Consider the following 24829-nt stretch of genomic DNA (forward strand, 5'->3'; position numbering starts at 1 on the left):
AAAGAATTTTGTATTAGCATCACCCTAATTTAACCACAAGATTCTAGATTTAAGTTGCCAAAACAAATATTCTTGGTGAAGGGTATCATTGAATTTCTAAATAAGTTGTTGTTTTAAAGAATATAAAAAGGCAGATGGTTTGCTTGATAAAGCCACCTAGATACCTTGAATCCTAGCTAAAAGATGGTCCTTTTACTGAAATAAGTTTCCAAAAATATTTCTATTCCAATCGATAATACTACATATTAAAAATTTCAGGCGTTGTGGAAACCTAGATAAAGAAGAGGAGGAGGATGGGTGAGCTTTCGAGGAAGTCCAACTTTGTTTCACAAGGTGTGAGAAGGAGGGTTCTGTGAGCCACATTTGCACAAATTTAAAAGGCTTAGGCAATCTGCAAGTTGAGGGATCAGTATCCAGTAATATGGGGCAATGATCAGATTTAGTACGAGGAAGATGATGAATTTTTGTTCTGGGAAATGAATTTTCCATTCCATATTTCCTAGACCTCTATCTAAACGTTCTTTTGTATTGCAATACCAAATCGGATTTTTGTTTGACCACGTAAATTGGGGTCCGTGAAAACCCAAATCCATCAGCCCACATTGATCAATACACTCTCTAAAAGCAAAAATTCTATTTCCATTTAAAGGTAAACCTTCCATTTTTTCATCCTCAGTAAGCATTTCATTAAAATCTCCTAATGGAACCCAAGGTAAATTAACCAATGGAGCTAAATTCTTTAAATATTCCCATAACATTTTTATCTTATTAAAATTAGGAGAAGCTTAAATAGCAATGAGAAGAAAATTATGGGATTGAGAAGGTACCTTAACCAGCACATGTATGCTATACTCACTCGTGGTGAGAATCTCCACTTCAATGATGCTCAAACTCTAAAGCCCAAGGCCAGTTTAGAGCCCAATCAAATATTAAATTAAATTGATGAGTATTAAAATGGAAAATATAACCTTTTGAAATGAGCAAAAATCTATTTTTGGAAATAAAATGACCAAAGTAGCCCCCGGCCTACGTACGTAATTTGCAGCCTGTGTACGCGAGCTAAAGCATGCGTACACAGGCACGTTCTTGTGTATGTAACTAGGGTTTCAGAAGCATATGAAAGACAAGTTTTCTGCAATAATGGCTGATGTTTGGAACAAATCTCACATCGTCTAAGAGCCATTCCAAATCCCATTTTTTCAACTAGAAAAGGCCTTACATGGTACATTTTCAAAACACATAAAAATCCCACGGGAAAAACCTAAGATTCACTAGAAAATAGTGAATCAAAAGGAAGTTCTTCATAAAACTCCCTCAATTTATTTTTGTTTTTTTTTATTTTTGGATTGGGACCTTTTCTAGCCCCAATCCTCTTGAGTTTAAGATCACTAATCACTCTTTCATTGAATTGTGATAGATTTGACTAAGCAGAACGATCAAAATCAAGCTTAAGAGCTTTTGCTTTAAGGTAAGCTTTAAAACCCTTTTTTTTCCTGCCTTAATCTTTGTTTTAATCTGCTTCTTTTGTTTAATTTATGTTTGCCTAGGTTAGTTTTAGGTTGTCTTTATATCTTTAAGCATGATAGGTTGTTAGATTGTACGTTTTAAGTTTTTGCTCTGTTTCTGTGTTGATTAGGGTTTCTAGGTAAGGATCTGTGTATGCATGATCTAGCCTGCACATGAAGGCTAAACTCATGCGAATGCATACCTATTCTAGCGTGCATGCTGTCATTACCCAAAAAATCCTAATTTTTGTTTGCCATGATTCTGCCTTCACTTGTTTCTCTATATAGCCTCTTTTTCACATGTTTTTAAGCCTCATAAAATGTTTGCTAACCTTTTTAACATGCTTGTTTGTTGTCATATGTCTAGATTAGGGTTTAGTCTAGGGTTTCTTCATCTTAATGTCATTCATTCACATGTTCATGCATTGATGCCATAGGTGTTGTGCTGTTGAGAGGTAAGTAAAAGGGTAAGTCATGCATTAGCAATGCTCAAGCATTTGTGTTAGGTTTTCTTAGATGCATGGTTAGGCTTTCTAACATGTTAAATTTTTGTATTTGATATGTTTTGTTTGATGATATGCTTGCTGCCATGTTTTGTTTTAGATAGAGTTTTTTCATATGTTAGATGTATGATTAGGGTTTCTTTTGTTTGGCTCTCTTTTGTTTGGGAAGATTGATGTGGTAGGCCTTTTTGTTATACTGGGCTGAGCTACCTCCTGCGGTACTAGACCCAAGTATTCTGAGTAAAGGAGTTGAGACTGATCTAACTGCAACTCAATTTGGTCCGGCTTGTGCGCAAACTATGCCTCATTTGCCAAGAGCATACTTACGGCAGACAAAACTATTTTAGATGAGTCGTAGCAGGCAGATATGATAATAATAAGACAAAAGAGAGTACTTTGACTCCTTAATCAGGGTGAATAGATAATCCCAAATCAAGAAAAATAATCACAATTTAACAACAATTACTTTAATAAAGCAAGGAAAAATAAATGAGTAGTATATGGGTTAATCAAAAGAGGAAAGAAATCAGATTAAATCTGGTCCGCTAGACCAAAACTAGAGAGGGAATAACGCTTCTTCTCAAAGCAATTAATCTCCCAGGGAAATACTGCCGTGAAAATTAATCACTTTGTGGAAAACAGATCTGAATGGTTGATACCCAAAGGAACCCTTTTACTTTCGGCAGAGAGCAAGATTTTGAAAGGAAAAGAAGGAATGAACCTATTGGTGTATGCCTGCCGATCTAACTCTCTAATTCTTTCTTTCTTCCTTTTTTAAATTTCCTCTTATCTTTTCTTTCTTTCCTCCACACTTGTTTTTTCTATTTCCTGGTTTTCCCTAAGAGTTCTTGTTACCATGATTCCGTGTGTTGTTTGCGCACGGCAAGGGTCTCCCTTCATAGTGCCTGTCGTGGCTGGATTTTACTATTTTAGCCCTTAACCACCTTTGTCTGGTTTGGGTGTACTTGCCGACCACCACTGGTCTGTTTATGTGCCACTCCCTATCTCCAAACAAGGAAAACTATTTTGTTTGTTAGTCTGTCATGGCACCCTTTCTTGCCTCAGTGTGGGTGCTTTCTCTCCCTATCCCTCATGGCATGCACCTAGTGGTTCCAACTCAGCCTTGCTTCTTTAAGGTGGTATGTCATCCCAGCTGGACGTATCCCTCAAAAGAGCTTGAGCAGGAACCCCAGAATAGGTTCTTCCCTCTCCCCACCGTCAAACCATGTCCTCTTACCTCTGACCCATGACCCCACCATGTCCCACATTGGCTGGGTACATGCTGGGGATGTCTAGGCCTTGCGCATGCCTCTCTTTCATGTATATCCAAAATCTGTCTGCTGCTTATGCGTTCGCCTCGGTCTGGAGGCTTGCCTACACAGTCTGCCGTCCGTCTTTGACCTTTTATGTGGGCTGCTTTATGATTTTCCGCTCTTTTCAGGAGCTAGGCTTTGTTTAATGTTTGGACTTTGCCTTCTTTCAGTCTACTCCTTAACTACTACCATTTTCTACTATATCACTCTATCATTCCTGCTGTGACATTTATTTGACCCAATCCTGCTGGACCTCTTTGGGCCTGCTGTTTATTCTTTCTCCAATGGCTCAGTATGGCCATTGGTTTTTTATCACATTACTTGCGGGCTCCTGTGTCCCATTTGCTTTCTCTTAGGCATCCTTAGTCCATTTGCTTTTCTTGGATTTCCTTGACCCTTTTCCTAATTCTATGTTCTCATGGGCTTTTACTAACTTCATTGGGCTTCCCCGACCCAATTATCTTGTCCTCATCCTTAGGGTTCATGGGCTTACCATTAACCCCTTACTTTCTTTACTTGCATTACTTCGGGTCTGCTGTGGCCCATTCTCACTTTTCTACATCATATATTGCCCATGGGTTTGCTATTTCTCTTACTAGGCTCTTTTAAGCTCATTTGCTTCTTCAAGACCCATTTGCTTATTTTATGGACCTGTGCCCCATTATTCCTGCCACTCGGGCTTAATGGTTTTTTTTTATCTGTTTACCAATTCCTTTCTACCTGTGTTGTTGGGCTCCTTTCTTTCTTTTGACTTCCAAAAATGACCATCAACAATTGATAAATATGTTTGCTTAGGGTTAAAGATGCCATGTTGTTTGTTAGATGCATGTTAGTGTGTGTGTGAGTCTAGAATACAAGTATTTAGATAGTTTTTAATGGAGTTAAAACATATGACATAATGATGGGAGGCCAACCTTAGGGTTGGGCAATCTTGGGTGCCTAATACCTTTCCAAGAGTGTATCTAAATTCTGAACCCAAACTTTCATAGTAAGATCAAAGGTTCTTCCTCATAAGGATGCTATATTGATGGTTCCTAGACCATATAACAAGATGGCAACTCCGATTTACCCAAACTTCCCTTGCGCCCACACCTGCGCCTTGGTAGTTCCATGCTACCAACTTCATGGAGGAAAAGTTGGGGTTAAGATAATCATTGGGGACCCCCACAGTCCTCGAAGTCCTAATTGTGGACAGAGTAATGCATTGATGCCTTGTTGTCGTTGTCTTGATCCTATACATTGGTTCTAGCTCTCCTAGCCTTGCCTAGTACGTGGCGAACACGATAAATGGTAGGCTTGGGTTGGAGAACATGATGATGTATAACTTTGGTTCCCCTTCCCTCAATGTGATGTTTACTTCACTTAGGTCCAGAAAGCGAAAAATTGCTTTGGGCAGACGCTCCAAAGACATCACGTTGTCAAAACCCTCCTAGATATTCCTTTGTCTGACCGATGGGGCTTGGTAAGGATGCATTATGTGCTGAACTCGAAGATACACCTTAGTTTACCTCCAAGGTTGAGTTTGAGAAGGTGGCTCAAGGCGAAGTGGCAGACTGGGGGTGTGGGTCATTTGATTCCATGCTATCACAGCTCGTGGGCGCACTGGGATTGTCACATAGCTCACGTTCTCGTCATTGGAATTCTCTATTGACAATCAGCTCCATAATTGCTCAAAGTTCTTCATCGAGAAGGATTGGTCGTGGGCAGGGGAAAGGTTCATGTGTATGGGACTTTGAGGTAGGTGAGACGGGCTCCCTGGAAAGGATGGTGTAAGGTAAAGGTCCGAGTTCGTTGGTGTGGGTGTCGTGGAGCCTTGGTCAGAGGAGGGTACCATGTGCATCGGTTAGACTACTCTGTTTTTGCATGGGTAAAACAGAGCCTATCTTATCCCTCTCTGTTTCACTCAGTGAGGTTAGACGTGGAGTTACCTTGCTCATACAGGGACAGCGGGCCATGTTTAAGGATTGCATGCAATCCGTATGTGTCCCATTTGGCAGTGGTAACTCTAGATTTTCACCCTTCCTCATTGCATCACTATGCCTACTACTAGCTAGAAACCAAGATAATGCATCAGTGGACACCTTGTTCACCATTTCATGCTCCTCAGCTAACAACAAATGGAAATTATAAGAAGGGTTGGGTTGGATGTCACTCGGCTTATTCGGTGGGGAAGATACAAATGAGTTAACTAGGATTCTATTTGCATTCTCTTTTCCTGCTCCACGTGTCCTTTGTCTACGGTTTTAGACAATTTTCCATGGAGAATGAGACAACTCACTTCCTGAGTTCCTGGTTTCCTCACCATGCAGGTTCAAGATGGACATTAACGTATCACTCCTCAAGATTATGGACTCCAAACAAAGTGGTTCTTTATATCCTATCCTACCACAACGAAAGCATAACACCAGCATGATGAAGCGTAAGTTTGTCAGTCAAGTAAGTTCATCAGTAGAGTAAGTTCGTTGGTAGAATTATACTGATGAAGCGTAAGCTCGTCAGTCAAGTTGGTCAAATGGAAGCAATCCTCAGCCTATATGACCGTACTCTCAGAGGTGGTCACTGGTGTGGTGCCTGCCACAATGTCTCCGATGCCAAAGTCAGTATCAAAGCTCTCTTTGGAATAAACAATGTAATTGAACAGAATGAAAGAGATCTCTTAGTGTCTATGTGTGTATGTACCTTGTACTTGGCAATGTGTGGGCTTTATATATGCTTTCATAGCTTCTAGTCATTGGGGTAGTTATGGAGGTCTTAATGCTCCTCTTGGTAACGTTTGGTGCTGTGTAGTGTGGCTTTAATGTGCTCCACTTGTTCATACAGTTGGCCTTGTAACCGTTCTGGTGTAATTGTGCTGCATTGAATGGCCTTCCTGCCTTCGTCAATGACGTGGGTATTAATTTGCTCGTCCAGGGATATCTTCATCGGTATCATGGTCGTCGTCTTCGGTAAATGAGTTCGTCAGTCCCGTCAGATGCCCCCCGATTCTGTGGTCGTCGTGACTTGTAATGACGGCCGTAGAATGTGAAAGGTTTTGGGCTGTAAATAACTCTAATTCGTGTGACCATTGGGTTTCCCGCTAGTTTTCAGTTTTCTGAGCCTTTTTTTCTAAACTTCTCTCCTTCTCTTCGTCAGTACCTTTTGTCTATAACTTCGTCAGTACCTTTTGTGACTTACACCCTTTTAAGTCATTTTTAGCTTAGCCATTTTTGGCTTTTGTGACTTACACCCTTTTAAGGATTTTGTCATTGTCAGTAACTTACATCCGTCGAGGCAGAATCTTGTTACTTAGCCATTTTTGGCTTTTGTGACTTACACCATTTTAGGGATCTTGTAATCGTCGGTAACTTACATTCGTTGAAGCGGAATCTTGTTACTTAGCCATTTTTGGTTTATGTGACTTACACCCATTTAGGGATCTTGTCATCGTCAGTAACTCACATCCGTCGAGGCGGAATCTTGTTACTTAGCCATTTTGGCTTTTGTGACTTACACCCTTTTAGGGATCTTGTCATCGTCAGTAACTTACATCTGTCAAGGCGGAATCTTGTTACTTAGCCATTTTTGGTTTTTGTGACTTACATCCTTTTAGGGATCTTGTTATCGTCAATAACTTACATCCGTCAAGGCGGAATCTTGTTACTTAGCCATTTTTGGCTTTTGTGACTTACACCCATTTAAGGATTTTGTCATCGTCAGTAACTTACATCCATCGAGGTGGAATCATGTTACTTAGCCATTTTTGGCTTTTATGACTTACACCCTTTTAGGGATCTTGTCATCGTCGGTAACTTACATCTGTCGAGGCAGAATCTTGTTATTTAGCCATTTTTGAGACTTGTAGCTACTCAGACCTGCTTGTTATGGAGACATTAGCTGAATAATTCATTTATTAATTTCAATGACAAATACATTTTCTGTTACATCTATTGGTTGTATTTCTTCAAGTGCTCGATGTTCCATGGCCTCGGGAGCCTCTGTCCATCTAGGGTTTCCAGGTGATAGCTACCTTGTCTGGAGTAGTAGGTGACTCAGTAAGGTCCTTCCCATGTGGGCTTACAAAACCACAGCGAGAACCCCGACAGGAGAAACCCCCTTTAAACTCACCTTCGTCACTAAACCGACGATCTGGCTGGTCCTTTTTCTGTCCTCTACGTTCATCCTCCTTCCTTTCCTTGTTCCCTGGTTTTTCCACGTCCCTTATGGCAGCCAGTGCTTCTTCTGCTTTCATGTACTTCTGTGCTTTCAGAAGCATCTCCGGCGTCATTTTTGGAGGATTTTTTGCGAGTGAAGAAATGAACTCCCGGGATCGCAGTCCCACTTTGAAGGTCGTCAATTGCACCTTATCATCAGCTTCGTCCACTTTCAGGGTTTTTCGAGTGAAGCATTTCACATAGGACCCCAAGGTTTCTTTCCCTCCTTGTTTAATTGTGAGTAAATGATCTACCGGCCTCTTAGGACGTTGTCCTCCAATAAAATGACGTAAAAAGGCGCTACTTAGCTGTTGGAAGTTATCGATGGACGATGTTAGCAACTTGGTGAACCATTCTCTCGCTGCTCCTTTGAAAGTGGTGCGGAAAGAACGGCACATTATCTTGTCAGGGGGCTATTGAAGGTCCAGTGTCATCTTGAAGGTGTTGAGGTGGTCCTGGGGATCCTTGAGCCCGTCAAACAGCTCAAGTTGTGGCAGCCAAAACTTCGAAGGTACTGGGCATCCTAGGACCGCTGCTATGAAAGGCAAGTCTATTACCCTCACCATTCTGCCCACGCTCTGGTCTGTCTTCTCTTTGATGGCATTTCTCAACTTGTCCATCTCCTTCCTCATCTCTTGAAGAAGTTCTGAATTCTGTTCTGCAGAAGTAATGGGTCTTCGATGGTCACTCCTTCTATGGCTATTTCCCTCGTCCTCTACATTGTTTTCGGATCGATTCTCCTCCTGTTGAAGCCGTAGCTTCATTTCCTGATTTTGCCTAGTAAGTTCTTCAACAATAGCCACAAAAGCTTGGACTTGCTGAGCCAAGGCTGCGGAATCTTGATTGGACTCCATCTAAATACTGAAGTTGATGGAAGCAGCGTTTTCGAATATGAAAATGAAAACGTCACGTTCCCACAAACGACACCAAACTAATGAAGTGTAAGTTCGTCAGTCAAGTAAGTTCGTCAGTAGAGTAAGTTCGTCGATAGAGTTATACTGATGAAGCATAAGCTCTTCAGTCGAGTTGGTCAGATGGAAGCAATTCTCAGCCTGTATGAACGTACTCTCAAAGGTGGTCACCGGTGTGGTGCCTGCCACAATGCCTCTGATGCCAAAGTCAGTATAAGAAGCTCTTTAGGAATAAACAATGTAATTGAACAGAATGAACGAGATCTCTTAGTGTCTATGTGTGTATGTACCTTGTACTTGGCAATGTGTGGGCTTTATATATGCTTTCATAGCTTCTAGCCGTTGGGGTAGTTATGGAAGTCTTAATGCTCCTCTTAGTAACGTTTGGTGCTGTGTAATGTGGCTTTAATGTGCTCCACCGGTTCATACAGTTGGCCTTGTAACCATTCTGGGTGTAATTGTGCTACATTGAATGGCCTTCCTGCCTTCATCAATGACGTGGGTATTAATTTGCTCGTCCAGGGATATCTTCATCGGTATTATGATCGTCGTCTTCGGTAAATGAGTTCGTCAGTCCCGTCACAGCACATTTTCATACACAATATCTTGCCAAAATGTGCCGATTTTAGGACGCTTAGGAAGAGGTTTAATGGCGTCTAGTTGGACACATAACTGAGCAAACCTCCCTCGGATCGCTATGTTCGTGACCACATCTATTTTAAGAAGTTTCCCTAGTTTATTTCCCTCTTGTTTTAAAAAATCTCAATGATAATACTCTATGGACAATTGTTCCAATCTTATCCAGACAGCTGTAGTCATAACTTTGGCTATACTGGAATGGAAGTCCGCCTCCCATGCTTGAACATGGAGGTATTGTTCACCCACAAACCACAGGGCATCCATGAGCATGATGATAATCCTTTAGGGCATCAAATTTCATAATAAAGATCCATATCCGATATCAATTCAATGCGTTTGGGTGCCATATACCAGCTAACGTGGCTTACAAAGCGCGAAATCCAAGCTGTTTACCCATAAGTTTCAAAATAATGCTAGTTTGCCACAGTCCCGACATTTTCCGCTTCAAGTCTGCTAACACATGTATTTCCCACTCCGCTTCATTCATTTGGTCCTCTTCCCTAGGCAGCAGAGATGAAACTAGTAAGGGGCAAAGGGGGGCCATTCCCCCCCCCCCTCCCCCCCAAATTTATAAATAAAAAAAAAGAAAAAAAAGAAATAGTAATAGTAATAGTATACACATTTAATGAATAGTTTAACAATTGAGCCCAAAATAATTATTTTTGGCCCCCCTCCTCCCAATAAGTTACAAATTGGCCCATGAAAATGATAAAACCCACCTGGCAAACAACATACTACAACATTTGTGTTTCTATGTTGACTGTTTCTTACTCTTTCTTCTTAGATCCAAGCTATTTTTTTATGAGTGTTAAGATTGACTATTTGAATTTTCGTGAAAAAAATATGATTATTTTTGCTGAAAAGAAAAAAAAATGCGCAAAAAAAGGAGAAGAAAGATAGACGAATACAAATTACAAACCAAGTTAATGTTCTTGTAGTGAGTGAGAGTGGGGTGCATGGGTGGCTATTAATTAGTGTGTGGGGTGGGGTAGCAAGTGTGTTTGGCTATTAATTTTTAACTTAAACTATTTATTTATTTTTTTTACTTACTACTTACTAGTTGGTTGTTTATTAGTAAATTAGTTTAATTTTATGTGGGGTATTATAGAATTGAATAGTTGTGTTAATAAATTGGTGCTAATGTGTAGTGTACAGTCATTAGTATTATAAATTTTATTATATAAATTTTATAAATACATGTATCATTAATCTAAAGAAAATTAGGATTGAAAGGGAGATTGTAGCAAAATTTAGTACAAAATCAACTATAGATGATTTTTATTATTTAAAAGAATGTTGAATTCTATTTTTAAATTATTAATTTGAAATGTATTAATAAACGGTTATTTTGTTTCTCCTCTCTTTTGTTCATATTTTCTTAACATTAAATATATGCTAATGTTTATTTTAAAGAATTTTTTTTTATTGAGGTTTTGGCCCCCCTAAATTTTGATCCTAGTTCTGTTCCTGTTGGGCAGCGACCCTGGGCTGCACCTCATCTTCCCCTATCTTGCTAGTCCCCTCGAATTCAGTTTCTACCTCCTCATCCACTTCAGTTTCTGCGTCTTCAAGCTCTGTCTCGTGCATGACAGCATCCAAAGTCACTTTACCATAAGATTTTTTCCTCGAGTTATCCCTCAAATAGGTAGTCACTGGGTTCTCGATTTCCTAGGGTGTGTTGTTCATGTTGGTTTTTTTTTTTTTTTTTTTTTTCTCTCCTTTTTTGTAAGATGTTATTTGACTAGACGTTTTCCTAGGGTGTGTTGTTCATGTTGGTTTTTTTTTTTTTTTTTTTTTTCTCTCCTTTTTTGTAAGATGTTATTTGACTAGAAATCTTTTGCACCTTTGACGTCTGCATTCTAGACTGGGGTAACTCAATATAATTTAGGGTTTAAAAAATTATTTTAAGTAAGTTATCTTCTTATATTTTTTTGAGAAGAAGTTATCTTCTTATATTTAAATATCAATCATAAATGTTTATTTAATTTTGATGTAAATTCTAAGTAAGCTTCATTTTTAATTGATAAAATGAGTAGTCTACTTCATCTTTATTATGATATTTATTTAATTTTGATGCAAAATTCTAAGTAAAATTTTGTAAAGTTTTGGTAACATCTCATTTTTAATTGATAATAGGACTAATATACTTAATCTTTATTATGAAATAGTCAATCCTAGTTATCACTTTTAATTTTTATCTTAGGTATAATTGGGTTTTGCACTTTGTCCCTTACTTCTCTAAGTAGTCCCTTAAAATTTTGGGTCAATAGAAACTCAACTCAATTTAAACTCTAAACTATTTCAAAATATATACATCTTAAGTGGGAGGGTGATTTGTATAATTGATATCTTCATTAAAAATACGAAGAAGTGCTTGTCGACTTAAAGATCATTGACACTAGTTTTTTGACTTGTGTTAGTAGTCTATTAGATCTAATATAAGCATTAAGATTAATCTTAAAGGAAAAAATTTAGCTCCAAACCGGTTTGAAGGTATTTTCTTCCAACTCATTATGTGTGATTAAAGAGACCATTTATATATAGTTTTAGTCACATGACTTTTTTAATGAGTCATGTATTTTGTTTAAAAAATAAACATTGATAGTCTTATAAATTATCACATAATAGGTTAAAAGAAATACTTTCAAACTAATTTGAATCTAAATTTTTTTCAATCTAATATAAGCCATTGTAAGGAAAAAGTTTAACTCCAAACAGGTTTAGAGCTATTTTTTTTCCAACTTATTATGTGGATATTAAAAAAACCATCTGTATGTAATTTTAGTCACTTGAATTTTTTTAATGAATCATGTCACTTGTTTAAATAATACACATGGATGGAAAATGTTTGGCTGCAAACTTGTTTTGTAATTATCTTGCTACAACTTACTATGCGACAATTGAAAAGATTATTCATGTGTAATTTTAATCACTTGATTTTTTTAGTGAATTATATGACTTTTTTAATAATACACATAAATAATCTTATAAATTACCACGTAGTGGATTGAAGAAGATAACTCCAAACTAATTTAGAGTTAGGTTTTATCCGGTGCTAAAAGAGTGGCCTTTTTATTAATAATTTAATCTCATATAAAAAATAATTCAATCCAAAATTTAAAAAAAAAATTGTTTTCCAATAATCTAAATTATTTTTTCCATAGAGATACAAATCTCACAATTCCCCCACTTAAAAAAACACCCACATGGCCCAAGTGAGAGAATGTAGACGTTTTTGGTTAATTGTTTTGTGGGCCAATAAATTAGTGATTGTATTGTATTTTGTTGAGCCGTATTGGTTAATCGCTCGGTGTTTATTAGGTATAATTATAAACCCAATTGCCAGTAATTATAAGGCTAGTGCACTAGTTGAACCTAGCAAGGACTAGCTTTTTATTCTATATATGTCTCCTCGAACCGATTCATAAAACGTTATTATGAGAAGGACTAGCTTCACTTCTTCTTTACCACTTTGTGCGCTCTCCACATATGGGCTAATCATTAAGTTTTGCTCATTTAAGGATGAATTAAAGTTGTGTTGATACTTCTAATAATTGTTATAATTAACATAATGATACAGCCACGTTGAAGGGCCGTCTAACGGCCCATGACCTAAGCTATAATTAGAAAAATTGAGCCCAATAAGTTTAGGGACAGGGAAATCTTTGCAATGATTGATGTGACGAGTTACATAATTAATGCAAAATAAAATTTGTGCTAATAATAAGTTTATGTAAAAATAAATTATAATTTATGTGAGATTCAGTTAGTTCAACTGGTTAATTCTTTGATTTGATGGTTGAATAAAAGATCTGAAATTCTATTTACGCTTACACTAAAAATCAATTAGTATTTTGATCTGATGATAAATAGCTATTATCAAGAGCAAATACCATAAATTAAAATAAAATAAAAAGCATATACCTCATTAAAAACAAATCACAATTTATCACTTATAGTCTTAAACAAGTTTTTAAATTTATTTCAAACAGGTCATGCACAGTCTAATCCAGCTTCTAAGGTACGTAACACCCAAGCAGCCGTCAGCAATTGGTTTACAACAAATCCACACAAAAGGAGGATCTTTGGGGAGGATCTAAGTACAACACAAAAATATTCACTACTCTATTTCTTGGCTTTGTCAAGAAATCTTCACAATAATTTCGAAGCCATTTGGTAATGTTGTTTTTATTTTTTAAAAATATGTATGGGTGAATAAATGTGTAAAAATTCTTATAATATTGTTTAAAAACTGAAAAGTATTATAAGATTAATTTGCAGTAATCAAAATTTTTTTAAAAAAACACAACAAAGGTGAGCTAAAACCAAATTAGTAATAAGCATGTCCACTTAACTCCATGATGAGTTTCCGAATTTTTAAAGAATGTGCCAAATCTAGGTCAAGTCAAACTGCCCACAACTCGACTATCATTTTAACAAGTTTTGGAGAAAAAGAAAAAGTCTTTAGCAGTAATCGAGCACAATTGCATTTCAAGAGTACTATTAGGGACTCAAGTAAACTAAATGATCAAGGAAGTGAATTTTTATGTGCTTTTCTCGATATTTCTAATAAGACTTTAATGTCAAAACTACAGTCTCTCATGTCGAATGATAAGCTAGATGATGGCAGAAATGCAACTGGGATGGAATCTATTGGTGGTGCTTAACTGTGTATTAGAGTTGGCCTGGCTGAGGACTAGTTTGTGGAAGTTTTTTTTTTTTTTTTTTTTTTTTTTGAAAGAATGTTATCCGAAAACTCAGGCGAAAGTTGGCCTGGCTGAGGACTAGTTTGTGGAAGTTTTTTTTTTTTTTTTTTTTTTTTTTGAAAGAATGTTATCCGAAAACTCAGGCGAACTATTTGCTCAACACATTTACCAAACAGTGTTTTAAGAAGTGTTCTATTAATATACACACATGCAACTAAATTCTTATTTATGGTGTCCGCTCTATAATAACTGCTTTTTTAATATAAGGCTGAGATACCAGGGCTTGAGCTGTGTGTATTAGTGGGGTTTTAAGAGGTACACAATTCTTGTTTTGTCTTTTCATTTCTATTATAGTTCAATCTTTAATTACTAATCTTATGAGGTTTATGGTTTTCCAATTAAGTTAAATTTATATATATTTGAGAGGTGCAAAGTGATCTTGAATTTATTGTTTCACTATAGTAATCTAATTTGGTTGAATTTAGATTCAATTTATTTTATGCTTGCTAACGGTTATTTTGTTATATTTAATTTCTATTAATATTATTTGTTCTTGACATGTAGTCTAGCTTTATTATATACTTATATTTTATTTCTATGAATGTTATGGTCCTATAACTGTTTAAAGGTATAGGTGAAACTCAATGGCAAAAAAATGACCTTAAAATGATCAGTTGGTCATTTATTTTTATTAGTATTTTGGGTATTAATAAGAATTACATTGATTAAAAATTTCTAACAAAATTTTTGCTATATTATACATTCTTTTTTTGCCTCAGCCCTCTCAAAGTAAAATTTCTAGCTCCACCCCCGTAAAATACCAATTAGATTTTGGTATAAGTGAACTGAAAAATCATTAGTTAAAATAGAAAAATTAAGTTCTTATTTTAAAATAAATAAATAAATAAAATTTGTTTAAATTTTAATGCACTTATAATACAATTGTGTCTGAAGCATTCAAGCATTAGAACATATTTTAGCATTGACATCCAAACACTGCAAAAGAAATGCTAGACAGCATAAAAGGATGGATTGAAATCAATCCCTCGCACAAAAATTTCAACTTTTTCAAACTTTTTAACTTTTTTTTAAATTATTCACTTTTTTACAATTTTAACTTTTTTGATCTAAATGTTGAAATCAAAAGTTAAATTTTTTAACTTTTGAACTCAACCGTTGAAAAAAAAGTATTATTACAGGAGGGGAATCTCAATCCAAAAAGGAATCGTGGTGCGCAGAAGACAGACGGAAGCCACTAAAATAATGTGGTGGATTACAAACGTGATGATTTGGATGTGGATTGTGGCCCATCTGATCTGATCGGACTTTCAAGCAACTTGTACATTTGGCTGCTCCACAACATCACACATCTGATTCACGGTCACAGCTTGGCTTCTACGTTTTTGCCTTTTTGGCACCGCCTAATTTTGTGGTTCATTTGCAAATTAATATTTTGTGTATCCTATTCAATTCACAGCTGCCTCCACAATTTGGCTAAAAGACAGATGCGTCAATGAAATCTTAAGAATTAATGGCAAAACTATCATACAGATTGCAACTCATCAAATTCGTTCATTGACATTTTTGTTTTATGTACTTCTCATGATTTTTTGGATTTTGCCGTCAAATTATACTTTCAGAAATAAAATTGGAACATGCCTTAGAATTAAAACCATTGAATGTCTTGTCATGTCTTTTTCTTTTTTTTTTTCAGGGGACCGAGGGAAAGCAACTTTAAACAAAAATCAACCATATGCCTTTCACATGCAACCTAAAAGTATATATATATATATATATATACATATAAAGAAGGAAAGATAAAAATTATTCTGTACACTAGAAGGACCACATCAGTAATATCTAGTAATACTTTCAATCAATAATACAGCATCATGTGTTCAAATAAATTGAGAACATAATCACATTCTTAGTTGAGAAATGATATGTCTATAACATTTTTACAACAAATTCTAAGTGACAGGTTGTTACTGGTTGTTATTGTTAGAACAAAAAAGTAATCTTAGTGTTAGTTTCAAATTTGAACCAATAACAACTAACTACCTGTGATTTGTTGTAAAAATATTATAAAATTGTTGTAGATGTAACATCTCTCTTCTTAGTTACAACTTAAAAATAATAATTTTAAAAAAAAATCACAGCAATAGCAAAGACCACCCGCCATCCCTATATGTCATTGATAGGGTCTTCTACATCGCACCACTAAAGTTTTAGCAACTTGGACCCACTTTTTGGAAGGGATGGAGCTAAATTTTGGAGTGAAGGAGGCTGAAGCATAAACAAAAATAATAATAATAAATAAATAAATTATTATGAAATTCCAAATAAGCATTTATTTAGTATTAATAGTCCGTAAAAATAATAATAATAAAGACACAAAATTATTATTTCTTAATATATTACAATGTAATCATTTATGAAAATGAAACTTTTTTTTTTATGTTTTTGAAATTATTTATGATTGAATTTATACTAAATGTCAAAGCAATTTTCTTTTAATGAATAATATCATAGCGTGTGTGTGTTTGTTTAAAGTTATAATACACCAAATAACCTAGAATTAGTAAATAAATAATTAAGATTCTTTAGAACCCTATTCCTTCTCTCTCATGTGGGTGCATGCGTGTGTGTTTGTTTCTCAACTCAAAACTAAAATAAAATAAAATCAAAGAGACCGCCCCTACTCATCGCACCGATTTCCTATCTCAAACAAAAAATTGTCACCATTTCCATCATTCTCCAACCATTATAGGTTCAGACCCAACCTCACTTAGTCTTCTCCTTTGACCCCACCCCTCCTCCTTTAGATGCCACCACCATTCTAGATCCATACATGCCATATTTGTTTCACGCGTTAACCAAATTATTGCCCTTAGAATCAATTTTCACGGCTCTCAACAAATACAAAATCTTTCGCTTTATTTTTTGTATTTTACTTTATACTCAACCAATCATGGTATGCCTGATTGATTTTTTTTTTTTTAATTTGAATTTTGAACTTTAATTATTATATAAAGAAAATCAAATAAATATGGAAATGCTAACGAGTTCCTTTGGAACACTGGTTAATAATTTATTTTAGGAAAGTTTTGATACCACTTTTATGAAAAACGAAAAATGTTGTCAAAATATTAATTTTTTTTTCATTTCTCATAAAAACTTTCTTTAAATGAATTATTAACTAGCTCTTTAAAGACACTCATTAACATTTTTTAATAAATATATGACAAATCATAATTAATGAAGAGTAAAATATATCGCAAAAATTTAGGACAAAAAAATTGTATTTGTTTTCAAATTCAACTCAATAAATTGGGGGGAAAACCCAAATCCAAGTTGACATTGATTCCATTAATGTCCTAGAACTCCACAAAATAGAGGACGAGTGTGTGAATGCCAAAATTGGAGAATGTGGTGGTGATAGTTGGTGTCGTCATAATTTTCCTTATTTTGGAATCTTGTGATTATTGATTATGATTATAGAATATGACACAATTTAATTCGGACACTAAGGCACTATAATATTAAATGAAAGAATCACCAAACATTATTATTATTATTGTTATAATCCTTTTATAAAATATATATACTAATTCTAATTATCTGGGGGGAGGAGGAGGTGTTTGTTGGGGATTTGTGGAACTCCATAGGGGTCTAATGCGTCACGCTTCTTTACTAGTGTTTGTATCTATCCAAAAAAAAAAAAAAAAATTCATTGTGTCTGTATTAGCATGAACCACAATTTAACGTGTAAAATCCGTGTGTAAAAAGTTTCAAATAGGTTGACGTTTCGCAGTTAGACAGAGAATATATTTTATATATATATTCATTATCTTTACCACCTTCTTGAAGTGCCGTAGGAACAAAGATGTTGGGAACTTGTCTCGTCACTTTTTTGCGTGTCTGCCGGTTGCGGATGCAATTTCGTTAACCTTTTACAAAATCATCATTTTTCTCAAAAGGGTCTTTATTCCATCGCGTTGCTTTACTCCATTTTTATTTTTGGAAAAGTATTTTCCGCATTGTTGGATGTTTGTTTGCTTGTAAAATATAGTTTTTTTTTTTTTTTTGATAGGCTTGTAAAAATATAGTTAAACTTGTAAATATATATATATATATATATATATTTTACCAAAAATCTATATGTAAAAACTTATAAAATGTTTTGCCAAAAAAAAATTCAATAAAATATTTTACAAGTTTTGAAGAAACCCTCCCACCTCCCTCCTGCATAGTGGTCGTCGGGGTTGTTGATGGTAGCTAGAAGGCACCAGTTTTGGGTCGATATGATAGTTTGTGTTTGAAAAATTTTAGGTCACACTAAAAAGAGCTTATGAGTGTATTTGAATACTGCTTATTTTACTGAAACTGAAAATTTATTGTTAAAAATACTGTAAATAAAAGTAAAAGTTAGTTGAAATAGTACAGTGAGACATATAAATAGTACCAAAAAATATAATAGAGTTCATAAATAATAGTAAAAATAAGTTAAATAGTAAAATAATTTTAAATTTCCAGCACACTGTATATAACCATTTTATGACTTCTAAAAAGTTTTGAAAAAAATATGAAAAATCCACCCATATGTCTCCCCCCTTTTTCTTTTTGGCCATTTGTTCCTCATATAGGGTACAGATTCTGCAAAGACTAATTAATTTGGTACATGAACAGTTAAAGTAAGGTTGTGTAATGGAGTATGTAATAGAAAATGTGAGAATAAGCCAAGAAATAGAAAGTTAATGCTATTGGGCCAATTGTCCTCTTTAAGAGAATTTTGAAAGGTCTTCCATTTTGCTTATTCAACTGTAAACGCTCATTCATGACTGTAAAGCCCAGATGTGCTCTGTGACTTTGACTGATTCAGTTTAGAATTACACGCCATGTACACGCATTGACTTGAAAATCTGAAGAACCAACTTTTTTAGCTTAATTAGCCCCGAAGTTTTAAGCCGTTCAAATGTTTAGGCAGTCTACTAAGTAACAAATTAACAATATGGTTCGACCGCCCACATGAAGAAAATTTCTGCAAGAAACCTGTTGTTTATAGTTTACTTGATTGTTTGTTTGATTGTTGCTAAGTTTAGAAAGGAAAATAAAGGGATATTCGGAGGTTACAATTAGTCAATATCCCGTATCAATTTCAAGTTTTTTAGGTTGGACTCAAGCAACCTGTTGAGTTTTTTTTTTTTTTTTGATAAATAAGCAAATCCATTCCAAAAATTAAACAACCTACACCAGCAGGATAAACAGTCCCAAAAGGACAAAAGAACACCAGGCATAATCATTTTTAATCACTCACCCACAAGGCCACAATGACTTTTATTATTTTAAACAAAACCAGGACTACAACAACTACCCTCCTTTTTTTTAACAATTGACGTAGAAATAGAACCAAAAGAGTACATAAGACTCTCCATCATAAAAAGTAAAAACAACAAAAAATGGAAATAATAACCTACAGAATATTATTATCACAAAAATAAGGTAATAAAATAGTAGCAAGCCAACTTACTCATATATATATATATATATATAGTCTATTTAGAACAGTTTATTTAGCTGAAATTATTTATTTTTTTTTTTTTTGCTGAAAGTATTATAGATAAAATTAAAAAGTAGTTGAAATAGTATAATAGAACTCATAAATAGTACCAAAAAATGTAATGAGACCTATGAATAATAAGAAAAACTAACTTTTTAAGCCAATGCCAAACACAACCATAGCCTTCCCAAAACTATCACCATTTAGCATTCCTTTGGATGAGCTTACTTTTATTTTAAAATATAATGTACAGTATTTTAAAGCAGTACATTTTTTAAGGTAGGACTATAATTTTACACAATAAACTCATCCAAATAGCAAAAAACAATTAATATCTCGATATGATGATAAATAAATAAACAATTACTGTGAAGCCGATATTATAAATTGATTTATTTTTCATTTAAATATGAATAATAAGAAAAACTAACTTTTTAAGCCAATGCCAAACACAACCATAGCCTTCCCAAAACTATCACCATTTAGCATTCCTTTGGATGAGCTTACTTTTATTTTAAAATATAATGTACAGTATTTTAAAGTAGTACATTTTTTAAGGTAGGACTATAATTTTACACAATAAACTCATCCAAATAGCAAAAAACAATTAATATCTCGATATGATGATAAATAAATAAACAATTACTGTGAAGCCGATATTATAAATTGATTTATTTTTCATTTAAAATTTTTTTTTTTAAAAAAAAAAAACCCTAAATGCAAGCTTAAACCTCGCACACATCAAGGTGTATGTCAAATAGATGCTTAATTTTTTTTAAAAAAAAAATACTATCTCCCTCCACAGCCTTAGATTAAAAAAACACTTAAAATAAAGATTATCTCTTGTTTGAAGTTTACTTCTAAAACACTTTTTTTTAAAAAAATAATACAAAATTAAAAAAAAAAAAATAGTAACCCCAATTGACTAACTACTTATCAAAAAAAAAAAAAACCTCCACCTATCCTGTCTCTAATGATCAACTTGTACTTGATTTAGTTTAGTAGGTAATACCACCGCACACTCTTGGTGCGATAGTCACTCCACAAGTATAAGTGTTTGTGAGGTGTGAGAGGTAGGGCTAGGGTTCAAGTCTCTAGGAGAGAGTTTCACACACATTTACACTTAGATTAAATTAAGCTAAAATAGAATTTATAACTTGTATATAAAATAAAATAAAATAAAAAAAAAAAAAAGGCTTAGCAAGTAATGAATGCATTCTCGAATCTTAAGATGAATATGGAAAACCACAAGTTTTTTTGCCATATATTACCACAATTTGCTCCCTTCTTCTAATAGCTTCTCAAGTATCCTTTTTATTAATGGTAAGTGTGCATTTGGTATTGACTTAAAAAGCTAGCATTTTTTATTATTTACTCTCTTTTTTGCTACTATTCATAGGTCTCATTGCACTTTTTACTATTATTTATGTCTTACTATACTATTTCAATTACCTTTTAAAAAAAAAAAAAAAGGCTTAGCAAGTAATGAATGCATTCTCGAATCTTAAGATGAATATGGAAAACCACAAGTTTTTTTGCCATATATTACCACAATTTGCTCCCTTCTTCTAATAGCTTCTCAAGTATCCTTTTTATTAATGGTAAGTGTGCATTTGGTATTGACTTAAAAAGCTAGCATTTTTTATTATTTACTCTCTTTTTTGCTACTATTCATAGGTCTCATTGCACTTTTTACTATTATTTATGTCTTACTATACTATTTCAATTACCTTTTAACTTTATCTACAGTACTTTCAGTAAAAAAATTTCAATTTCAACTAAATAAACTATTCCCAAACAGACACTAAGTATTGTCTTAGTAAGCCTACTGTGAGTAAGTACAAGTGGATTTGACGTGACTGGAGGCCAATCCCATCTACTATCATGAATCAAGCATTCAAGGGTTTCTTTGAGTTGTCCATGTCATAAAATATATATATATATATATATAATTCAAAAAAGTAATTTCAAGTTTTCATCATTCAGGACCCATTTGGCACGTGTGTATAGGGCTGTCCAGTCAATCGTCGGACCCGACCCACCCGCCTCTGCCAACTGAACCCGACTCGCCGCTGACCGAACCAACGTCTCCGACAATCAGCGACAGATTGCTTCCTCCAGAACCCGACTTTGACTGTCAGACGTCGGTTCTCCTTCTTCAAAATCCAAGAAACCCGATTCGACCAACCCACAAATATTCCAACGTTATTTGATAAATCCAACAAGTTTTGATATTTTTTTTTGGCTAAATCTTGGCTAGATCCGGCGAGATTTTGCTATATCTAGTCGAGTTCTTAGCTAAATTCGGTGAGATTTCGCCAGATCTAGTCGAGATCTTGGCTATTTTTGGTGAAATCTCAAAGGATTTTGGCCTTTTTTTAATCATCTTGTGAGTTTTGAGATGTTCTTTGGCTAGATTCGGCGAGTTTGCTACCCAGATTTCCTCTATTTTCCAAATTTCGACTCTGACCGAACCCAACCGCCACTCGTTGATGTTCCAACCTGTCTGAACCAATCATCCTCTCGGTCAGTAGCAGGTTGAAAGTTTCTCCACCCAATCTGGTCAGGTCAAATGCGGGTTGAGCCCAAACCCAATCCGTGGACAGGCCTACGTGTGTTTAAATAACAATTTTTAATTTTTTTTTTAAATATGTGTAGGTGAAAAAGTGTGTGGAAATACATGTAATGTTATTTAAAAATTGAAAACATGTGTTTGAACTCCACTACCAAATGGGACCTCAATGTTTCATTTTGAAACATCAAGAAGTGTTGACATGTTAAACTATAAGTTTCTTGACATCACAAATATTCTTTTCAACCAATTAGTAATCCATGTAATACGATAAAATTCAACAAAATAGTTTAGTAATCATAATTATTTTTTAAATGTATAGTTTAAAAATTATGATGGTCATTCATTTTTTTTATGAAAGAAAAAAATGGGTATGGGGGACAATTTGATTTGGCATCTTTCACTTGGGCGTGACTATAGTAACACCCTCTCCGCTGAACCCAGGCTCGCGAGAGTAGGGGATTATGATTGTTAATAGTAGTAATTTATTATGATTGTGTTTGTACATTGAATTAATTATTTGTGAAAATATTCTAAGTGGAGAAGATTTTATAGGAAATCCTTGTAGAATTTAAAATCAATTAAAAATATATATTAGTGTGAGCTTTCAAAAGTTGATGCATCAACATTAGATAAGATTAATAAAAAGTTAAAAGTTTTGGTTATATATATATATATATATAATTTTATAAATTAAAAACTAGTCAATAAACTGAGGTCATATGAGTATAAAACTCTCTTTTGGAGATTTGAATCTTGATCCTTATCCCCCCTCTCCCCTCCCCCCTCCCCCACACTTCTATGAACTTGTGCTTGTGAAGTAAGTGACCAATACCATTACACCTAGTGGCAGAGCTAGAAATTTTTTTTCAAGAGGGGCCAAGCTAAATATATAATAAATAAAAAAATCCAAAGAATAACACATACACACATACACATGGACTGTTTGTATTTTTGATTTAACATAAGATATTTTCTTACCGAAACAAAATATTTCAATCAAATAAGTATTTACATCTTTGCAAAAAAAATAAAAATAAATAAATAAGTATTGACATGTCTAAAAATATACAAGTCAATTGAATAATAAAAAATAAAATAAAACTATGTATGGTATACATTAAATTCAATTTTAATTTAATGAGCTGTATACTCCCTCCGTCCCAATTTTTTTGTCCTGTTTGAAAAGTCAAACTTTTTAAGGGAACATCATTTATTATTTTGTCTACCTTTTAAAAATGTATAAGTTTCCAAAACTACCCTTAAAAAAATTTATTAAAAAATTGAATTAATAAATTAATAGGGGTATAATAGGAACATTAGTAAATTAATGACTTTTATTTTTAGAAATAGGACAATATTTTGGGACATCTAAAAATGGAATAGAGGACAAAAAAAATGGGACGGAGGGAGTATAACATAAGAACATTTAGAGAGAATAAAAAATGCATTACATGTTTTTAGGAAAAATTTAGGTGGGCCATTATTGAAATTTATGTCTAAAATTATTTTTTTTTAATATCAAAAATACATGAGGGAGAAAGGATTTTTGAAAAGTCAAGCGGGATCATGGCCCACCCTCCCTTGATCACACCAAAACTGCATAGTGATAATTATTAATATTATATGTGAAATAAAACTGCATAGTGATAATTATTAATATTATATGCGAAATAAATAATTATGAAAGTTATTAATTGATATTATATTTATAATGATTTTATTATTATATGAAATATTTTTTCAACTATTTAATGAAAATATAATGTAGCAATATTCTAATGAAATATGTACAAATAGAAGATTCTATAAGGAATTATACAAAGTTTAAACTTAATTAAACATATATATTAGAATAATTATGTGAAAATTATAGAGCCATCTAAAGATTTATGTGGCACAATATTAAGAGGTCAATAAAAAATCAAACGTCTTTAGTTGTATATAGATACTAGTCAATAACAATGCAATGCACATAAAATTTTAATATAATATGATTTTTATCTTCTATTTTTTTTTTCTCTAAATATATGAAAGTTGATAATTATGAGTATTATTAATAGACTATTGTAGGGACTCAATTTGGATTGACCCTGAATATGAATGGGTTTTCAGCCCAACAAGCCCAAACAATAAATTTTTTGAGTATGGGTCCAAGAACTAGTACTGTTTAACAGGAAAGGTTCTACTCATCAAGTAACAAGGGATACTTTGAGTTCGTTTCTTAAGAAAAACTCTCCTCGGCTCTCTTTCAGTCAATCTCTCTCTTCTTTTTTCTATTTTCTCCCAAAAATCCTCCTTATTTCCTTCGTTCCTATGTTATATACTCCATTTTCCCCCTGTTTCCATCGTACACGTGTAGTTCTTATCTTGGGAGCTCCTTTCTGTCCCATCCAGTACCTACCGGAACCTTCAGCTTAGTGGCCATAAAGCTGCTTAGTTGCTGTTCAGGTATCACCTCCACATTAATGCGGCCAGAGTGTTAGCTGGAAAGTATTTAATGTGGAAGTGATGGCCTTAGAAGATATTTGCTACCTTCCCCGACGCCTCCTTAAGCTACATCCAATTTCCAGTTCAAATACAACTTGGCGGAGTCTCTTCACTAACATGAAAGTTGCATTCACCTCGGATTTTGGTGTCCTCGGACGTGTGTTATGCCGCTGTATATATAATATCTACTCGTTCCTCCTATATTACCCATTTGGTAAGAATAAAAATTTTTTAGGCTGTCCTCGAATAACTAGGTGTCCTCGGATTGGGCCATTGGGCCCCGAGCCCACTTCTGAGGATTACTATACCTTTTTAACTAACAGGTCCCACAACTATTATTATGATTAAGTTTATATATGGAATTATATATTCTAGAATTAGACATTTATTATAAATTTATAATTGTGTTTGAAAAAATATGAAACTATATATTTTGTCAT

At 34.2% G+C, this 24829-nt stretch overlaps 1 protein-coding gene across 1 annotated transcript; it reads right to left on the reverse strand.

The window, feature by feature from the left end:
* Positions 1-7303: 7303 nt before the first annotated feature.
* On the reverse strand, positions 7304-7909 carry LOC136063642 (uncharacterized). The gene has a single exon (XM_065764306.1). The coding sequence runs from the start codon at positions 7907-7909 to the stop codon at positions 7304-7306; it is 606 nt and encodes a 201-aa protein (XP_065620378.1).
* Positions 7910-24829: the final 16920 nt, after the last annotated feature.

This window comes from Quercus suber, unplaced genomic scaffold, assembly GCF_002906115.3.
Source record: "Quercus suber isolate HL8 unplaced genomic scaffold, Cork oak 2.0 scaffold_550, whole genome shotgun sequence".
In the NCBI taxonomy this organism is placed as follows: Eukaryota; Viridiplantae; Streptophyta; class Magnoliopsida; order Fagales; family Fagaceae; genus Quercus; species Quercus suber.

What these genes read in the sequence shown, in the direction of transcription:
- LOC136063642 (XM_065764306.1), bottom strand. Translation starts at nt 7,909, where the DNA reads ATGTGCCGTTCTTTCCGCACCACTTTCAAAGGAGCAGCGAGAGAATGG.